Source organism: Alligator mississippiensis, chromosome 5, assembly GCF_030867095.1.
Source record: "Alligator mississippiensis isolate rAllMis1 chromosome 5, rAllMis1, whole genome shotgun sequence".
Taxonomy (NCBI): domain Eukaryota; kingdom Metazoa; phylum Chordata; order Crocodylia; family Alligatoridae; genus Alligator; species Alligator mississippiensis.
This window is the reverse complement of record NC_081828.1, coordinates 83,150,486-83,172,153: the sequence shown is the minus strand read 5'-3', so window position 1 is coordinate 83,172,153 and position 21,668 is coordinate 83,150,486. Positions and strand designations below refer to the sequence as shown.

Sequence of the window (21,668 nt, the reverse complement as noted above, 5' to 3'; positions counted from 1 at the left end):
GGAGACCTAGATGGTTATACAACAAACATCTTAATTTACTAAGATTAACAAGTCAAGTATCTTAATGCCTGGATTGAATAGCAGTACAATGTAAGGTCACATACAAATGTACTTCATTTATAGTTTGACTTCTGTCAATGAATAACGTTCTCAGCCACAAGTATGCCAACCTGCATCTCCCATTGGGAATTAGGGAATGAGCTGGGAGTGGGGGGAGGCAGGGACCGCTGACATAGTTTTGGGAAATCTTACATGTTTTCACTGTGGTAGGCACAGTGAAAACATGTAAGTTTTCTCAGAACAATGTAACCTATGTAAACCACCTTCTTCGTAAAAAATAATAATAATAATAATATCCTGGCTTTTAAAAGCAGTTACAGAGCAGTTCTTGAATGATCATGTATCTGGATCTCTGAAAATAGACTCTAGATGGGAGAATAGGATTCAGGTGACATATTACATGACCTCCATTCTTACAACAAAAATTACTTAAGTAGGGACTGTAACTTCCAGAGCCAGAAACTGATCCACAGCCACTGTTTTAGCCACAGAAAGAAAACAGAGAAAACACAATTTTAAGTGACAATAAACTTAATTTCACTGAATTTTTATTATTTTGGTCCTGTTTTTTATTTTTTAGGAAATAGACTCCTCCGCTGAACAGGATAGAAAAAAAGCTAAGAAAGGAAAGACCATGTTTTTACTTATTCTATTTACCAAAAAACAGGGAATTCAGGTCAAGATCAGTTGTATGACTTGCTGATTTTTAATGTTAAAAAACAAGCAAGCAAACAAACCCCAGCTTAATGGTCAGGTGCATTCCTCCACCACATCAATGTGTCTCCTGTTAACTATATTAAAGCCCTCCTCCTCATTCCTTCTTTTACTGTTGTATAGCCCAGCGTGTTCTGGAAGCCTACATATTGGATTCCAAGTGCTCTGATAAATCTCATAGTTTTGGTGTACAACATGCAATTCTAGACGCAAAAATTTACTCCATTTCAATTCAGTAGAAGATACAGCAAGTAATTAGGCCTACCAATTCTGGAGGCCTTCCTACTGATGACCATGACTGTCAGATAAAGGTAGGTATTTGGAAACTGATCTAAGGCTAGGTGAGAGGAAAATGTCCATCTCCTCAGAAGGAAGTTATCTGGAGAGAAGTGGGGGGGAAGGAAAGCATTTGACATAGGTAACAACATCCTGCTGGGATGCTTTGTTGGGGTGGAGTAGGGGGTGGAGTCTGGTCCATACACATTCTCCCCTGAAACATAACATGCTGCCAAGACAGAACAAAACAGCGGGTATTCTGTGCAAATCAAGTAGTACAGTCAGATGGACAGGTCTGTTAGAAGGGGAGAGCACTGAAGGGAGGAAGGAGACTGTGGAGAGCATCCAAACTCTGGTTACATATCTGAATTTTTTTAGGCATACCTAGTCTGAAATGAACAGAACCATCATAGCTTCTAAAGATTTGTTTACCAAGAGCACTGAAATGATAAATAATATGGTGACATGAATAAAAGTTTTTAAAGGTGTCTTTCTCCTGGATGCTGTACACTTTGTCTAGATAACATTTAATATGCTCAGTGCTAACAGAATGAATGATAATATGGTGGGATATATAAACCCTTTCCTGACTACAATGGCAAAAAATTCAGGGCAACAACTTGCAGAGTCCCATTTTACTTTTTATTGTTCCAGTACACCTGCCAACATTCCTCTGGACACTTTCTTTGCATCTAAATGAACTGAGAGGTTTTATGCAACAACTCTCACATGCACACACACACCCCCCCCTGGAATTTAACAACACACAATTGATTCCATGGCACTGGAAGAGTAAAGAACTTGTGTTCTTATTGGCATAAAACATACTTCTCTTATTTTGATGGTTGGCAACAAATTACCTTCTTTTTCCCTAGAAAATCACTGATCATCTGCCTTAATATTTACAAAAATTATATAACATTTTTCTCCTCTTATGTCTATCATCTTATTGCATTTGGTTTATCACTCCAAATAATAGAATTTTAGTAGTATATTAGTATACAAGGATATACTTGTTACATTTCTGTATATTAGTCTACAGATAGGAAGAAACATTGGATGGGTGTCACAAGTACTCAGAAAGCTATTTAGATCAGGTTTGTCCAGCTAGTGGCCTGAAGTCCGCATGCAGCCTGCAAGTTAATTTGCAGCCCCTGGGTTCCCACCCGGCCACCACTTTCCCAATGCTTTCACTGCAGCAGCAGAAGCCAAGGATTTCAGGTTCCCCTTCCCTCCACTTCCTGACCCCACCCCACAGGTAGCACTGTGCAGGGGCAGTACCTGCACACAGTGTAGTTTAGTACAGTCAAGTTGTGGAGGGGTGGAGAGTAGAAGCAGTGCAGCTTGCAAATCCCAGCCATTTAAAAATTAGACAGTCCTGACTTAGATAATTAAAGAAAATCCATTGGGTAAGGACATAGGGCATGAATGAATTTTAAACTGTCTCTGTTGCCTGACGCATACAAAACATCATTGCATAGGGTATCTGAACATCTGAATATGACAAGACTATTCGTGGTGCACCTTTCCAGTTCAGCAAAATGTAAACAACTATCACTTAAAAGGTTCCTAAGTGGTACAAAAGTGACTTAATGATGTAAAGGTATCAAATTTGATGCATTTACCCTATCATACCTATATTTAACGGGGAGGAATTAGTTTCAAATGGGTAATTAATAGTGAAGATTAGAGAAAGTGACTGCAACCTATATGAAAACAATAAGAAATAGAATCAAAACACAGCATCAAGACAAGGATACTACTAATGCTACAAGATTAGAAGTTAGAAGTATGAACAGAATCATAGAAAACTAGTAATGACCTACCGAATTCATGACGGAAGTCGGGTGTGCTGTGGCTCCTTTAACCTTACAGGTTCCCCTATGTCCCCCACCCCTTCGCTGATTGGTGGAGGGGCTCCATTTGTGGCTTGTTCCTGATCAGTGGGGAGGAAAAACTGCAGTTTTAAATATTGTGCCATTTTTGTCTCCTGCCACTGATTGGCTGAGGGGCCCCGGACGGCCTTGCTGTTTGCTGTTGATTGGTGGGGAGGCAAAAATGGCATTATATTTAAAACAGGGATTTTAGCTTCCCTGCTGATCAGGAAGGAGTGGCGGGGTCCTCTGCTAATCAGCAGCGGGAGGGTGGTGGGGAGGGGAAGGGGTGAGGTACGCATGGGGAAACATGCAAGATTAAAGGAACCACTGCATAATCTACTTCTGCCATGAATTCAGTAGGTCCCTAAAAATTAGGTTTGGAAGGGATGTCAGGAGATCATCTAGTCCAACCCCCTGCTCAAAGTAGGACCATCCCCATCCTTGAAGAAGGAGAACATTGGAAACCTGAAAGCCATGGGGAGACTAGCACTACAGAACAGGTAAGAAACAAGAAGGTAAGAAACAATGGGCCCCATGGGACTTGGAGCGGGGGGGCAGCAAAGGCACCAGTCACAGGGCTCAAGTGCCTATATACTAATGCTAGGAGCATGGGGAACAAGCAGGATGAACTAGCGCTCCTGCTTGCACTAAACACCTATGACTTAGTGGGGCTAACAGAGACATGGTGGGATTCATCCCATGACTGGGTGGTACATATTGAGGGCTATAGATTGTACAGAAATGACAGGTCGGGGAAGAAAGGGGGGGGGGGGTTGCACTTTATGTCAGTGAGCAATATACATCAACCCTCATCAAGACAGAATCCGAGGTTGAGGAAGTAGAAGGATTGTGGGTTAGGCTACATGGGGGGCAAGGAGAAAGGGATTTGGTGGTAGGGGTCTGCTACAGACCCCCACACAAGGGGAAGAAATAGTTGCGGGGCTCCTGAGGCAACTCTCGGAGACCATAAAAGCTAAAGAGGCGGTAGTCATGGGGGACCTAAACTACCTGGACATCTACTGGGAGACGCAGACAGCAAGGTCCCATCGCTCACGCAGGTTTCTAACCTGTGTACAAGACCTCCACCTGACACAGGAGATGCATGGTCCCACTAGGGGGAATGCCATACTGGATCTGGTATTGGCAACGGGATGACATGATAGGGGACCTCCAGATCGGTAGCGATTTGGGAGACAGTGATCACCTAATAATAGAATTCAACATAAGACGTCGAGTGGGTAGGGTAACTAGTAGGGTGAAAGTGCTAGACTTTAGGAAAGCTGATCTCAATGCACTCAGGCGATTAGTCAAGGACGCACTGCAGAGCAGGAGTTTTGAAGGGATGGGAGCCCAAGAAGGGTGGCTGTGCCTTAAGGAAACGATCCTTCGGGCACAAAGCGAGATGATCCCCGAGCGAGGCAAAAAAGGGAAAGGGGCCAGGAGGCTTCCATGGCTGACCAGAGAAATCCAGGGCAGCCTAAGGGCCAAAAGGGGAGCACATAAAAAGTGGAAACAGGGTGAGATCACTAAAGATGAATATACCTCCTCTGCTCGTGCTTGTAGGGAGGCAGTTAGGTGGGCCAAAGCTACCATGGAGCTGAGGATGGCAACCCAAGTAAAAGACAACAAGAAATTGGTTTTTAGATATATTGGGAGTAAAAGGAAGGCCCAGGGAGGAATAGGACCTCTGCTAAATGGGCAGAAACAATTGGTGACAGACAGGGAGGACAAGGCTGAACTCCTCAACGAGTTCTTTGCCTCAATGTTCCTAAGTGAGGGGCACGACAAGTCTCTCACTGGGGTTGTAGAGAGGCAGCAGCAAGGCGCCAGACTTCAATACGTAGATCCTGAGGTGGTGCAGAGTCACTTGGAAGAACTGGATGCCTTTAAGTCAGCAGGCCCGGATGAGCTCCATCCGAGGGTGCTGAAGGCACTGGCCGACATCATTGCAGAGCCACTGGAGGGAATATTCAAACGCTTGTGGTGCACGGGCCAAGTCCCAGAAGATTGGAAAAGGGCTAACGTAGTCCCCATTTTCAAGAAGGGGAGGAAGGAGGACCAGGGCAACTATAGGCCAGTCAGTCTCACCTCCATCCTTGGTAAAGTATTTGAAAAAATTATCAAGGCTCACATTTGTGAGAGCCCGGCAGGGCAAATTCTGCTGAGGGGAAACCAGCACGGGTTTGTGGCAGGCAGATCGTGCCTGACCAATCTAGTCTCCTTCTATGACCAGGTTACGAAATGCCTGGACACAGGAGGAGGGGTGGATGTCGTATACTTAGACTTCAGGAAGGCCTTCGATACGGTATCCCACCCCATACTGGTGAACAAGTTAAGAGGCTGTGATGTGGATGACTACACAGTCCGGTGGGTGGCGAATTGGCTAGAGGGTTGTACCCAAAGAGTCGTGGTGGATGGGTCGGTCTCGACCTGGAAGGGTGTGGGCAGTGGGGTCCCGCAGGGCTCGGTCCTTGGACCGATACTCTTTAGTGTCTTCATCAGTGACTTGGACTAGGGAGTCAAATGTACTCTGTCCAAGTTTGCAGATGACACAAAGATATGGGGAGAAGTGGACACGCCGGAGGGCAGGGAACAGCTGCAGGCAGACCTGGACAGGTTGGACAAGTGGGCAGAAAACAACAGGATGCAGTTCAACAAGGAGAAATGCAAAGTGCTGCACCTAGGGAGGAAAAATGTCCAGCACACCTACAGCCTAGGGAATGACCTGCTGGGTGGCACAGAGGTGGAAAGGGATCTTGGAGTCCTAGTGGACTCCAAGATGAACATGAGCTGGCAGTGTGACGAAGCCATCAGAAAAGCCAATGGCACTTTATCGTGCATCAGCAGATGCATGACGAATAGGTCCAGGGAGGTGATACTTCCCCTCTATAGGGCGCTGGTCAGACCGCAGTTGGAGTACTGCGTGCAATTCTGGGCGCCACACTTCAAGAAGGATGCGGATAACCTGGAGAGGGTCCAGAGAAGGGCAACTCGTATGGTCAAGGGCCTGCAGACCAAGCCCTACGAGGAGAGACTAGAGAAACTGGACCTTTTCAGCCTCCGCAAGAGAAGGTTGAGAGGCGACCTTGTGGCTGCCTATAAGTTCATCACGGGGGCACAGAAGGGAACTGGTGAGAATTTATTCACTAAGGCGCCCCCAAGGGTTACAAGAAATAATGGCCACAAGCTAGCAGAGAGCAGATTTAGATTGGATGTTAGGAAGAACTTCTTCACAGTTCGAGTGGCCAAGGTCTGGAACGGGCTCCCAAGGGAGGTGGTGGTCTCCCCTACCCTGGGGGTCTTCAAGAGGAGGTTAGATGAGTATCTAGCTGGGATCATCTAGACCCAGCACTCTTTCCTGCTTATGCAGGGGGTCGGACTCGATGATCTATTGAGGTCCCTTCCGACCCTAACATCTATGAATCTATGAATCTATATCATCCCAGCCAAGGCTTGGTCTAGCCAGGTTTTAAAAACCTGATGGAAATTCCACTGCCTCTCTGGGTAGCCTGATCCAGTGCTTTACTTAATAGTCCTGCTTGCTCCTCTTGACTACTCCTAGTAATAAGCAGTTTCAGTATTAGATACTAGGAAAAGAACATAGGATTAGAAAGTAACTTGGGTGAATAACAGGGAAGTAGGAGTCTTGGAGTGTGGAAGAATGTGGCTGAAGCTTCCTAAGAGCCACCATAGTTATGGTTAGAAAACACTAGTGATACGTAGCGGGTGTATGCAGGTGCATATGCACCCCCTGAGATTGGCAGTGCACCCCCTGTGAAAAGTGCCACTGACACTGCCAGCAGCGCTTGTGGGCAGTCGACGCTTGCTACTCCTCCACCCCCACCCCACCCCACCCCACCCCTCACTGCTGACATCACCGGTGGCGTTTGCAGGTGGTCCCTGATCATCACTAGCTGCTGCCGCTCCTGCTGGTAGCATCTATGGGTGGTTGCCGACCACTGGTCAGTGTTCGCCCTCCCCATCCCCCCAACACCGCTGTGGTTGCCTGCGGGAGCTCTCTGCTTGGGCCGCCCCCACTGCTAACACCTCTGTGGCTGCCTGCTCACCACTGCCACACCCCCACCTCTGACAAAAAAAAAGTTGCGGGGGGGGGAGGGAAATTAAATCTAAAGTAAGTTTAGTAAGGCTGAATTAGTGAACCATTTTTTTATGGTTCCAAAATTCTGAAGGAAAGAAATAAGGAATAATGGTTATGTGATGTAGCAAAAAAGAAAAACCAGGTGTGAGCACAAAGAAGATGATGGAAAAAATAACAGATCCTAGAGAAATTAGAGAAAAAGTAAATGAAATCTCCTTCTCATGGTAAGGCCTATGGGCTCTAGGTAAGAACATCTCCATGCAAATGTCTGGTGGAAATGCTCCGTGCCCAGTAAAAATAGACACTATTGCATCTTGTGAAGTGTCATGTTGTGCAAACATTATGCCTCTGAATTAAGATTTGGCACTGAATGTGAATTTAAGAAAAGAGATCCTATACAGGATAGGGTCATGGTTTTTCCTGCCTAAGCTCTGTAGAGCTGGACTACATTCTCCAACACCCACTTGCTTCTCTTAGGTCAGAGAACTGCCTCCCCCCAACCCAGTTTCTGCTTTAGGATGCCCTGTAGCATTTAGAGGAAGGCATAAGTCACTCTCATAGAACCTACTTCTGTGGAAGTACAATGAAATCTAGTTATTAAATCATCACTAAGCTCTTATTAGTCAGTGCACTGAATCCCTGCCGGTCCTACTGATTTGTAAACAAAATACATTGCTTAATTTATTGTCTGTTAAAGCAGTCATTTCCATACCCTCAAACTAATCACAATGAAATTTGCTCCTAATAATTAATCAGCTTAGAGATACTGACCTATACCCTTCATAACACCTGTCAAGGTAGCTGACATTCACAAAGTATTCACTGCTTGTCTTGGCTCTGCACACATTTTTTAGCTATAAGTGCATATATGAATGCAAAGCAAAAATCTTTAACTGGTTATTTTACTTCATAGTAATCATGGAATTATGCCACAATGATTATTTTGCCATCACCCCAACTCTTCTCCATTTTTTTGAAAATCGTCTTGGTTTTCATTAAGGACTGCCTTTTTTCCAGAGTTGACACTGAATGCTAAGCAGATAGAGGGCTCTTCATTCTGGGTCATTTTTGCCTGAAGACCAACATACCAAAACAGCCACGCTTAACCTTCAGTAAGTTGACGACTGCACCATCCCTGAACACACTGTGAAAAGCCTCCAGACCAAGGGTGGACAAGCGGGCTGGATGCAGCCTGCCAAGCCATTCTATCTGGCTCACGGGACCCATACAAAATTTAGAAAATATTTATCTGCTCCTGGCTGCCTGGCAAAGAGGACAGGAACCAGGGGCAGTAGGACCCAGGGGTAGCCAGCAGCAGGAAGCAGGAGCTCGGCCCTGCCCACACCCAGGCATTTCCCTACTTCCTGCCCCCACCCTGCTCCAGCATCACACAAACACAACACACACAAAGAAAAAACCCTACAAACACACAAAGAAAAAAGCTGCTCTCAGAGCTGCTCTAATTGAAGCACCCAGAGCATCTCGTGCATCAGCATCCCCTCACTTCAAAATGGTGGCAGGGGTGCTTTATGTAAAGCTTGAATTAGATTTAGATAAAGTACCCAGCTGCCATTTTGAAGCGTGGGGACGCTGATAGATGAGACATGGGAGGCTGCTGGAGCGTGGTAATTACCATGCTCCAACAGACTTAATCAAGCCATCAATCGAGTCTGCTCTGACATGCTGTAATTAAAGCACGTCAGAGCAGTCTCCCTGCTCGTGTATAGGCACCCTAGAGTTCCATTGTGACATAGCAGGAACACAAAAAAAAGCCTAATGTGATTTTGGACAGCATGAGTATGTGAAGGAATTACTAGCTTCTCTTCATATGAAGAACCAGACCAAACCCCAAGCATCGAACCTCCCTGGTATAACATATTGTCTGTGAAGTAAACATAAGGATTACTTTGGTCCAGGTGCTTCCTACCCCCTTAGAAAGTAAGTCTCAGCCTTCTTAGACTCAAGGTACCCTCTACAGGTTTCCCTCGCTTTATATTGTACTTGTGTTCCTGGAAAATGGTACATAACTCAAATTTGCATAAAGGGAACCCACTTTACAATGTAACAAATAGGGATATGTTCCATTGGGGGCGGGGAGGGGGGGAGCAGATCGAGGCCCCAGCAGTGAGGGAGGGAGCAGGGCACAGGCAGGAGCAGGGGGTGGGGTGAGTGGGGCCCTGGCTCTGATAGGACAAGTGGAGGCCCAGAGGGCACATGCCCCCCGATCTGTGTGTGGGGCAGAGGCAGCTGCCACTGAGTGCTGCACTTTGAGCCCCACTACCCCAAGAGCCACGCGATGCCATGTGTGTCCCACTGCTGGGAAGGCAGGGGGTGTGGCACAGCTGCAGCAGAGAGCAAAGCGCTTGGGCTTCCACCACACCCATCGCATAAGAGTGAATTTACCTAGCATATAACAAATTTTTGGTATAAAAAGGATCAACGCATAACAGCGAATTTGCACATACAGAACCCGCATAAAGCGAGGGAATCCTGTATAACTTCTAGCAGCATTCCCTGCAGTTGTGGGCAGAGGGAGTCCTTTCCTCATGCAAGGGAGGCATGCCCCCACTCTCAACCCCTTTGCCTTGAAGCATGAAGCCCAGGGGTTGCCTCTCAACTGCCAAGAAGAGCAGGGGCTGAGGCAGCACCTATGTATCCTATCAGTCATAGCGGCATTGCTGGTCTGGGCTCTCTCGCAGGCTGCCAGCAGCAGTAGCAGCAGCTTCATGGCAGTCCCTCCTTATCAGGCCATGCTATACAGGGACTCCCCTGCCACAGCCATTTTCCAGACTAGCCCTGAATGGCATATCCTGGAACACAGAGATACAGTGGACCAGTTCCACCTGGTGGCATCAGCAGTGTGGCGCCCTTAAATGGATCTCGCTGCACCCCAACTGGGAATCAGTGGACTAGATGAAAATACTACAAGGTAGATACATAACTGGTGAATCATTGCGCTCATTGAGTCACTGGTTAAGGGTGCTTGTACACAGAACAGGGGTTTAATTCTCTCTAAATTGAAACGGTGGGTTTTTTTAAAAGCCACTGTTTCCATTTAAGGAGAACTACCCCCCTGTCGTGTGCACAAGGGTGAGGGGGCCTGATCCTTTTTTTTTCTCAGCCTACTTGGCTCTCCCTTGGTGGGGGGAGGGGGAAGGACGAGCTGACAGTGGGCTGAGTGGTCCTTGAGCTGTGCGGGGCCCAGTGCTTCCCTTCGCAGCGGCAGCACCCCAGGGCGGCACCTGCCTGCTCACACTCAGCCTGGACAGTCCCTGGGGGTGCCACCACCATGGTGGGAAGCACGAGGCCCCACACAGCTCAGGGGCTGTGTGACCTGTGGCAGCTCATGCAAGCAGGCTTGACTGAGGGGGAAAAAAAAGCAGTGAGGAGCCTGATTTTTTTTTTTTTTTCCCAGAGCCTGCCTGCCCGAGCTGCACAGGGCCTGGTGCTTACCTGTGTGGCGGTGGTGCCCAGGCCAGGTGCCAGTAGGTGGGTACCGCATGGGGGGCCCTGCCACCATGGAGGGAAGCACCAGGGTCCCCTGCAACTCAGCCTGCCAGCAGCTCCCCCCCCCCCACCACCGGAGAGGCAGGTAAGCTCCAGCACCCCGTGCACCATTCCTGCTGCCTTCCCGCCACCTGGGACTGCCTGGGAACGGCTGGCTAGTCCCAGGGATAGAGCTGCAAGGTGCCAGGAGGATGGCTGGGTGTGCTGGTGGCAGGAGAAAGTGGTGGGGACAGTGGACGGGGTGCTGGAAGCCCGCTAAACCCGAGCTTCCCTGAGCATGTCAGCTCCCAGCGCCCCATGCACCGTTGGACTTTGCTAGGTAGCAAACTAGAACACCTCAGATGGGTTTTACCTTGCTACATTAGAAAGTCATGTAAAGCGGAATATGCCGCCAAGCATGTAACAGCAACACCACTAAAGCGGTGCAAAAGGGCATTTAAGCTGCGTTAAAGACCAATTTTATTACGTGTACAAAGGCCCTAAATGTCTAGTTGGGATGAGATATCAAGTGGGGTTCCCCAGTCACTAAAGTGTCACTTGCAAATCAAGACAAGTGATTCTTCCATTCTATTCAGTAGTGGTGAGGCCTCACCAGGAGTACTGGGTTCAGTTTTGGGACCCTTGCTTTAAGAAATATCTGGACAAATTAGAAAGAGTACAGTGGAGAGCAAAAACAAATGATTAGACACCTGAGAAACATTCCTTATAAAAGAAGGAATCCTAAAGAATTAGGATTATTTAGTCTGGACTGAGGTGGGGATTTAGTAACAGACTGTAAATACCTTTTACAAATTCATCAGGAGGAGCAGCAAGAAATAGGAGATGCTCTCTTTACCAGGGCACCCCCTGGAATAACCAGGAACAATGACCACAAACTGACAGAGAGCAGATTTAGATTAGACATCAGGAAGAACTTCTTTATGGTAAGGGTTGCCAGAATCTGTAATGGGCTCCCAAGGGAGGTGGTGCTCTACCCTGGGGGTCTTTAAAAGGAGACTGGACAAGCACCTGGCTGGGGTCATATGACCCCAGCACTCTTTCCTGCCCAGGCCAGGGCGTTGGACTCAATGATCTACTGAGGTCCCTTCCAACCCTAACGTCTACAAAACTATGAAACTTGAAGGGTGGCTATAAGGAGGATGGAGCTAGATTATTCTCTGTTGCTGTAAGAGACAGAACTAAGAAAAATGGTCCCAAATCACAGCAGGAAAAAATTACATTGGAGATTAGGAAGATGTTTATTAAAGTATTGGAATAGGCTACCAAGAATGATTATGACTTTCTATTCTTGGATGTTTAAGAGTAGGTTAGACAGATGCTTGACTAGAACAGTTTAATCAGGGATGATCCTGCCTTGAGCAGCGGGCTGGACTAGGTGTCCTGCAGGAATTCTCTCACAACTTTACTATTCTATGATTTTGTATGATAATTTGACATATCCCTCATTCCACCCTTTCAGTGGTGCTGTAGATGGTGCATGCACCAGGTGAAAGCACCATCACGCAGTCCAAGCCAGAGATCAAAACCTTACACCAAAATATTACCTTCCCCAACCACGTTTTCTTCTTTCATTCCCCACCTCATTGACTTATGCATACTGTCATTTATTATGATGTTTCTTTTGGACCAAAGTAAAACTCTCTTACCTTACTCCCTCCTCTTAAACTCTATGCTCCATTCCTACACGAGAAAAGTTCAATCCACACAAAAAATGAAATTTCCCTATTCGATAGGTTTGCCTCTTTAGATTTTACCTCTATTCTTTTTGGTCTTTCTGCAGGAGCTAACTTAGTTGTGCTTCTCGTATATGATAAAGTTCATATTACTCCATTCACTGCCACCGCATTATAACTGACAGGCACAAAACTGACAGGCATGCACTGAAGCCAGAAAAACAAACCAGAGAAAAGTTAAAATGAAAACTCAAGCCAGAAAGAAAATCCGAAAAAAAAGGCTGTAATCAGAGGACCACTGGGACGGAAGAGGGTACCATCCACACTTTGACTTAGAAAATATTGCTATTGTACAGATCTGTGAAATACAACATTTAAAATAATAGGATTCTGAGATTCATAACTTAAAAAATATGAGTATTATTTTTGCTCATGTTCTGTCAAGCCTTAAAAATGTTCCTATACCCCTCCTCCAAAACACCTTTTCAGAGAAAAGACTCCTAAAACCTGTACTCTATAACTTTAGATTTTCTATCATATTTCTGATTTTCCAGGCCTGGCTTCACTTGGGAGCAGGGACTGTCTTTTATTATGTATATATATCACACCTAACATAATTGGGCTCCAATTCCTGTTTGGGCCTCTAGATCCTACTCTAATACAAATAAATCATCAAAGTAGTGGTCCTTAGCTGACAGCAGAGGCAGAAATTGCTTTAGGCTAACACATGGGACAGGACCAAGAGAGAATTCACAGGCACTGACACAAATACTAGGCTAAAACATAGTACCAAGAAGTGAGAATCTGCCTCAGCCTCCTCCTGCCCTGTGCAGCATGGTTGGGGGTGGGATGGGGGTGTAGAGACTAACAGGATTCACAATCCTCACTTGTAATGAGGGCAAGGCCCATATGCACTGATTGGGCTACTGAGGTCGTGGACTAATACTGCAAGGTAGAAGAAGAAGCTGCTAATGGGCTGGGTAGCCAACTGCTTTTCAAGAATTTCATAATATAGCAAAGCTTCTCTTCCCCAGAACAACTACAGGTAAACAGTGTCCTTTAGAGGCTGCTTCTCACTGAAGCAGCTGTAGCAGTTTGCTTCCTACTTCTAACCAGCCTAGCATCTGCAAGGTGTAGACAGAAGTAGGACAGCTCCTGGGAGATAATAGTTCTTTTTTTCCCTCTTCTCCTCTGTCATGGCCCCAACAGCTAGCAGACCAGTACATAAGCATCTTCTCCATCAACCATCTTGTTGAAGGGTCTGACTTCTCTCCTCTGCAAATTAGTTACTGAAATGGTCCCCTCATGATGTCCTTCATTTTTACCTACCTGCTGCAGAGAGGAAATAAAAAAATAGAGTAATTCCTCTCTCCATCCCTGTCCCAGCATATCAGTGGATTACTCCTCTCTCCAGGGTAAGACTAAAAAGCAATTCCAACCCTTGTTTTCAACCAACAAGAAAGAAACTAGAAAGCAAGCAACTAAACCTGGAATTGGAGCATTTTCAAAAAACTTTCAAGTAAGGTCTACTCTAAGAGAATGTCCTGACTGTAAAAATGGGTGGCTGGGAATTTGAAGAAAAGAAACATTATGCTCATCCTTTAAATGCACTACTGTGCATATCAAAGTCGAATAGGGGGCAATAATTTTCATTTACCCACAAATGAACTACAGACTTTGCCCTTATTGAACCCCACCACATCTGTTTTCCTAGCTGGAAAAAAAATGTTCATTACTGAGTGGACAGCCATTCTGCTACAACTTCCATTTATCTTAACAGACCCTCAGTCCAATATACCATAGTTATCTTGTGCTCATTTAGACTGAATCTCTGTCACCATACATTCTAGGGTGAATTAGGAAAGGGTCTGTTAAAAGATGATACAGGCCATTCTTTTGTGATGGTTTGGAGTTTTCTCTCCCAATACATTTTCTTTTTATTTAGCACTTCCATTTTTATCCTGTGTTCCTCTTCAGCCATCTCACATTCCCTTTCAATTTGTTGTATTTTTGCCACATGCACTTCATTCATTTGTATCAGCTGTAGTTGTAAAATTGACATTTGCTGGTGATGTTCTTCCTCTTGCATCTTTTTCAAAGCACTTTCCTGAGTGGCTTTACTTCTGTAGTTTTTATCTGTTGCTATTCTGACATCTGAATAGGATGACTCAGGTTGAGAGGTGCCTTCACATACTGGGAAATGTACCAATTCTCTCTCTTCATCACATAGTTCTTTATTTGAAACAACAAATGATACTGAAAAACAGAAAAAGGTCCTATTAATGTTCCTTTCTCCATAAGCAAAGTTACTGTATAAGCAATAAACACACAGCCATCAGTCCAAATAAACAGTACATTTCTTTAATATAATCTAGATGCCACCAGATAATAATCTTATCTACAATACTTGTGTTCTCTTTACAACATTAAAGTGTAAGAGTTTGAATCTCGCTCCAATTTTAGGAGATTCACAGTTGATGAGCTACTATCTGCAATAAAACAGAAGACATATTACTTGGTCTTTAAAATACCAGTCATACACACCACAGGAATGCATTTTATGCTAATTATGCCACTTGATTCGCTTTGAGAAATACCCTGATATTTCCACAGAAATGAACTGTACTACTTGTGCGTATCTATACATGTGATTAATGTGCATGAATAAACTTTGGACCTTATTGCTCTGGAGATTTTTTTGTGTGCAGCAGCACACATGTAGATTCTGCCCTGGCTGGTTGGGGCACAAAATGCCCTAGTGTGGAGCTAGCTGGCAGGGAGCCCCTGCATTGAGGAACCCTGCATTGAGCCACTTGGCAGCACACGAAGAAAGGAAGAGCAACCCCTACCCCATCTCCATGTGCTGCTGAGTGGCTGCCTGGGGCACAGGATGCCACAGTGCAAGGGCTGTCTGCCAGCTAACCCCATGCTGAGAAACCCTGTGGCCCAGCCAGCCAGGGCGGCATCTACCCATGTGCTGCTGTGCATGAAAAAAACTCTGCAATAAGGTAGGACTTGTATTTTACAAGACTGCACTGCTGCAGAGTGTACTAGTTTTGTGCATCCTAAGAGGGGCACATATGTAGATGCCGAGACATTTACTGCGGTTAATTAGTCAACTGCACAGTAAATCTCTTGAGTAGGTATGCCTCTTATTGAGTAAAATAATACACAGTGGGCACATCTATATGTGCCATTAGGAGACAGCAATAAACTGCTGAGCTTATTGCTCTGCAATTTATTGCTCCCAGGTACACAATTTACACGTGCACCTGGAGCGCAGCACATTGAACCAGGTCACAGCAGCTCTGGCTGGCAGGGGGCCCAAGGAGCCACCTGCTAGCCCAGAGCTGCTCTGGCCGGGCTCAATGTGCTGCAGAGGAGCTAGCTGGGGCAGGAGGGTGTTTCAGTGCAGCAGGCAGCCCCTGCACCAAAGCACTTTTGTGACCCAGCCAGTTGGATCAGTGTCTACATGTGCACTGCTGAACATGAAGAAACCTTACAGCAGGGTAGGACTTTTATTTACAAGTCCTATGCTGCTGTGGATTTTATTAGTTACATGCACTCTAAGCGGGTGCACATGTAGGTCGCAGAGATGTTTTCTGTGCAGTTAATTAGGCAACTGCACAGTAAATGTCTTATGTAAATATGCCCACAGTGTAAAAATAAGGATGTAAAAAATGACTCCTAAAGCAGGAGTAACATTGTAAATCAGGACCATATAAGTTCCACTAAAATAAACATTGCAAAAATGAATGTACCGTTTTGATTAGAGAAATGTTATGTAACAACGCAGTTAAACTTTTTGTAATGGTAGTGTAAGGGTTATGTTGTAGCCATGATGATTCAGAAATTATGTGGGAGGATGATATTATTTATTGGACCAACTTATAATGGAAAATCCACAACCTAAGGAAAAAAAAGAAAGATGGCTAACTTTATCTCAACTACATAGTTCATCCAATAAAGATATCACCCTAAGAAATCCTTTCTCCTCTTAAACTTTTTAGCAGGTTATAGAATGATCTTCATAAGGCAAACCATGATACACTGTCTCTATTTTTGTAAGGAATTGGTTTTACCTAGTAACAAGTCAATATAAATGAAACTGAACAGTAATATTTCATTAGCCAGTGAGTGTCTTCTGCCTGAGTATTTATTAACTAAAGTCTCACTGGTTAGATCATTCTGTGTGGGCAACACAGCTCACTTGGCAGTGCAGTGCAGGTGTGGTCTCCATACCTCACTCCATCTGGCATGCAGCTGCCCCTGTAGCAGACTGCATGGGACCAAGCCCTGCCTGTACCATACTCCCACCCATAGCACCCCACACCTGCTCCTGTCCTGTGCCTGCCAGACAGCACCGCCCTGGTGCCAGCCAGTGCACACACCTTCCTGATGGGGCTGCTGCTGCAGCCATCCAGGTACTGCTCAGTTCCTTCCACCTCCAATGGCTCAGCTCCCTCCACCTCCTTCCCCTGCTGTAGCACTCCAGGCAGCAGATAATGTAGGGAAGCCATGGGGCTGCATGCCAGGCAGCAGATGCCCATCCACATGGGGGTGAGCTGTAGCTGGACAGCTCCTGCCCTGGCACACAGGGCTCCAACTCCAGCTCCCAGCTGCCTTCCACACACTCTACCCACCCAGCAAGATGAGCAGCCCCCTGCAGGTAGCTGGGAGCTGGAGCCAGAGCCCCACATGCTGGGACAGGAGCCGCCTCGCTGCACCTTGCCCACTGCCTGGATCAGTGTGTGGTGCCCGGCATGTGTCCCCACAGCTGCCATCACTTCCCTGTGCTACCTGCTACCTGGAGCAGTGCAGCAGGGGCAGGAGGAAGAAGAGAAGGAGCCGCTAGAGGCAGGGGCATCTGAGGAGTACCTAGGTGGCTACAGCTGCACCAGGAGTAGCCCTGCCAAGAAGCTGTGCATGCTGGCTGGGGCTGTCAGCGGGTGCAGGTGGGAGCGCAGGCTGCCCTGGGCCCCATGCAGAATGCCAGAGGCAACCACGGGCCAGATACAATCAATTGGTGGGCACTTGCCTGCTGTCAGCAGGCTATATCCAATCAGTTGGTGTCCCAGATCCTGCCCGTGGGCCATGTCTTGCCCACCCCTGGTATAGGCCTTTGTCATGATAGATACATTTTCTATAGGTTTAAAATGAACAATGCATTTCCTTTCAGAATGCATTTGGCACCTCTCTTCAGAACATAAATGGGCCAAATAATTACTAAGAAACCTAGACTATTGAACCAATTTTTGACTTGCATATTTAGGATGTATGTTAATTCTATACTGAAACAGTTGTATTAAATTTATGTGCAGAATTTCTCAATTTTCTCTAGAAATAACCTTTAGGAAGAAAAGTATATGCTGTCTATTAAAATTTAACTTTGGATAGAAATTGGTTTCATTTAGAAGCTTGCATGCTGCTACATTGGATATGTAGTTTTTGTTTTATTTTCTATTTTTAAAATAGATTTATTTCACTGAAATTGCTTATTTTAAAATAAATGTGAAAGTTTTGTTTTACAAAAGAATGTATATACAATGAAAAGGGCTAGAACAAAGGTTTATAAAGACTCATGAAAACCTTTTAGGATTTCTCTTTTGTGATGAGCCTGCATGATGGAGGAAGTAAAAGAATATGTTGGAAAACTGGACATATCCATGTGTAAGTGATAAATGGTGAGCTTAAAATGTCTCTTCAAACTTATATAAACAAAATCAGATTTCACTACTAAACGGTTTAGTGAAATACAGAATCTCACAGCATCGTGGTTCTGAAATATTTTTTGTACAGCCAGCATTTTTGAATACAGAGATTTATACTGCTAGTTTAAACACCCCAGAAAGAATTAGTAATAAAGATAAAGAAAATTCATATACATCCTTTACTAAAACAGTGATTGCTTGCAAACATTAAAAAAGAAGAAGGAATGTGCTTTACTGGAAGAAGCAGCACAGGACGTTACTTTGAACTGGCTCTGCAGCGTCTATACAGATTGGGTGCTTCAGTGGGGCTTTTTGGCACTTTTAGCTAAAGCTGTTTCAATCAGCTATTAGATAGAAGTGCCAAAAAGCCCCACTAAAGCACCCAATATATACAGACTTTAGGTGAGCTGGGTCCAACTAACGAGCTGCCTCTTCTGGGGATGTGCTGGGCTCAATGCATGAGTGCGTTGAGTTTAAAAGTAAAGTGCTGCTTTTTATTTTTTTTAAATGTTTGCAAGCAGCCAATGTTGTTTGGATCACTACCGTAGCATTTATACCTTGGTTAGAAGTATCAGGCTGATATTCAAAGTCTTCTTCTGGCGGACTCTGTAAAAAGTACATTTGCTCAGGCATCATGCTGGCAATCTTCTCTTTTCCTATGATGTGAGTATTTATAAGAGGACTAATGCTTCTTTTTACTTTCTCCCGTCTTTCATGTGCCATTATCTTTTTTGTCCGTGCTTTGATATTTTCCCAGCATTTCTTTAACTGCTTGAAATCTCTTAGTGACACACTAGGCTGAGAATTATATTCATGGGCAAGTGCTTGCCAAGTACGTTGTTTCAATGCAATAGTTCTTGCATCACTTTTTTTACATTCAAGTACATATCTGTACTTTTCAACTAATGCAAGTAGCACACTCTTTTCCACTTCAGAGAAGTATTTAGCAGGCTTTATTATTTCGTTTTGCATTTTCTACTTTTTTCTCCAGGAAGCCAAATATCCTATGAAAATAAAAATAATTAAAAAATCAAGTCAGTATTGCTTTATACAGCACATGATAACAAAATTAGGTTTTCAGTAACACTAAGGTGCGGATTCTAAATCACTTTCTTCCATAAGAAAAATTTTAGGATAACAAAAGGAAACATTCAGATTATTTACTGCAGAAATATCACTTGTTAGGTAACAATCTAACAAGATGTTTGGTATATAAACAAAACAGGATAAGCAAATTTTCCTAGCTTGGTTATGATTTGCAGACCAGGGTGCCATATTCTTTACCACTCTACCAAATAGATGTGCACAGCTGCAAACATTCTGTCTACAGCAATCACCAGATTTAAATGATATGTCTACTGGATCTATTTAATCTTTTTCCAGCAAATAGAATTTCCAAATGCTGACCGAAACTGTATCAGAATCTACTTATGAGTAGCTCCAGCTAAAGGGATTTCAAAACCTCAGCTGGCAGCTTTTTCTGACCAAGTGATTTTGTTTTACAGATATAAAGAACATGAAAACCACATACACCAGTTATAATCTAATCACCAGTGCAAGATATTTGCATGCACATAATTACACATTTCAGATATTGGTGTCTGTAGAGAAGAAGATTGAGTGGAAACATGATAAACTTCTTTGTAATAACCTTTGACATTTTTGAAGATAGGTATAAACTGCTCACCATGCTCAATGGGAATAGGACAAAAAAAAAACCCACAGGCTTAAACTGCAGCAAGGAAATTCAAATTTTTCTAGGAAGGTAGGGAGGGAAGGGAAGGGAAGGGAGGGGAGGAGAGGAGAGGAGAGGAGAGGAGACGGGATTTCTACATGTAAAGATAGTTAAGTACTGGAACCGATTACCACACGTACTTGAATATAAGATGACCCTGAACATAAGAACAACCCCAATAATTAGATTCTATATATGGAAAATTTATAAATTTGATACAATTTTTCAGGTATGGAATCTAATTTTTGGAATTTTGTTTTGAATTTATCTCCCTCCTACTGCTACAGCAGGGAAAATAAATCTGGGGGTTCAGGTAGCCTCTCCCCCCGCTGCCCAATTTCTTGCCCCTGCAGCCACTTCCCCCCTCCTTACAATCAGATCCTGATTTCCATGTGCACATGGAAGTAAAAAGCAAATTTGAAATAACTGACCTTGAAATAAACATGCCTGTAAACATATACATATAGTTCCCATAGACTTAGCTCATTCAGAATTGATACATTGTACCTTTTTTGAAATTGCTGCAAGTTTTAGCACAGGTACACTCCATAAGCACACTATAAAGCAGCACTTTGGCACCTACTTAATCCATGATATTAGTTCAATTCCAAAAGGCTCATAATTTACCATATAGTACATTGGATTGAGCCCCGCAGAGTCGACAGCATTTCAAGCCATGGTGACTTCACAGCTCAGAACCACTCAGTATGTGTGTATACTGTAAGTGTACGAGGTGGCAGCGGGGGCCAAGCTGAACGTCAGCAAGAGCACCTACCTGGCTGTGTGCGAGGTCAGGGACCTGGACTCCCTGGGGGTTTCTGTACCCCGTGAGGGGGTCAGGATCCTGGGGATAGATTTCAAACCAGAGCTGAGCAGCAGAACAGCACGGGAGAAGACAGAGGCCAAGGCAAAACAGAAACTGGGGCTGTGGCACTTGCGGTCCCTCTCCATGGGGGGGTGCACTGCACTTGTGAAGACGGTGTTGTTACCGGTGCTTCTGTACACCGGTCTTTCCCCCTTCCGAGCGCAACACCCACGGGATCCAGAGGGCCATGTGCACTTTCTTCTAGGGCTCCAGGTGGGAAAAGGTCGCCTGGGAGACGCCATACATGGACAAGAGGGCTGGGGGCAGGGGCCTGCCAGAGACCCTCCTGTTCCTGTGGGCCAAGTACGTGAGCATGATCTGTAAGCTGGCGATGGAGGCAGACACCAAAATGGCATGTCTCATGAGATGCTTTGCAGGGCACATTCTGAGACACTGCGGGGTCTTCACCCCGACTAACCACAGGCCATGGATCACGGAGCCATCCTGGTTCTACGAGACCTTGAACTGATGCCATGACGTGTACAGCCTGCAGAACGTGGGCGCAGCGACTATGAAAAGCCACAGGAAGATTCAGGAGATGGTGAGACTACCGGACAGCATGTCACCCGTGGACCTGCTCCCGGGCGATGCATGCCAAGCCGTGTGGGAGCGCATCCACCGCAAGGAACTGCACAAAAATCACAGGGATCTAAATTGGCTGATAGCTCACCAAGCCCTCCCGCTGAGGGCCCGGAGACATAGAGAGGAGCAGTTGGGGAGACCCAGCTGCCCATGGCCCAACTGCCACGGGGCCACCGAGACAATAGAACACCTCCTGTGGCTCTGCACCTGCACCAAGGACATATGGAAGAAGGTACAGCAGCTCTGCAAAGCAGTGACTGGCATCAGCCGGCTAACTAGCAAGGCTGTGCTGTACGGACATCTCACCAAAAACCAGGGGAGCCCCTCGCTCGGATGTGACCAGTTTGCATCCTGTGTCAGGAGCGCCTTGTGGAAGGCCAGGGACCTGTTCCTCTACAGACAAATGGACATAGAGGTAGTGGGCTGTGTGAAGATGGCGCTGAGCGAACTCCGGACCTATCACCAGAAATTGGTAGCAGAGGATGAAGAAGACGTAGTGAACGCCACCTGGCACAGGGACACGTGGCACAGGACCATACAACCCCCACTAAGGTAAGAAGAGAGCGATG

The 21,668-nt window shown here is 45.4% G+C and overlaps 1 protein-coding gene across 2 annotated transcripts in view; it reads right to left on the bottom strand.

Annotated features, from left to right (window-relative positions):
* Window positions 1-1,678: 1,678 nt before the first annotated feature.
* MSANTD3 (Myb/SANT DNA binding domain containing 3) overlaps window positions 1,679-21,668 on the bottom strand; it is a 30,166-nt gene continuing 10,176 nt past the window's right edge. For both annotated transcript variants that reach the window (XM_006260386.4, XM_019485190.2), the window contains exons 2-3: window positions 18,475-18,921; window positions 1,679-14,462 (exon numbers count right to left, since the gene is read on the bottom strand). In XM_006260386.4, the coding sequence (XP_006260448.1) occupies window positions 14,053-14,462; window positions 18,475-18,889 (825 nt within the window). In that variant the 5' untranslated portion in view covers window positions 18,890-18,921 and the 3' untranslated portion in view covers window positions 1,679-14,052. The remainder of the gene's footprint in view (window positions 14,463-18,474; window positions 18,922-21,668) is intronic.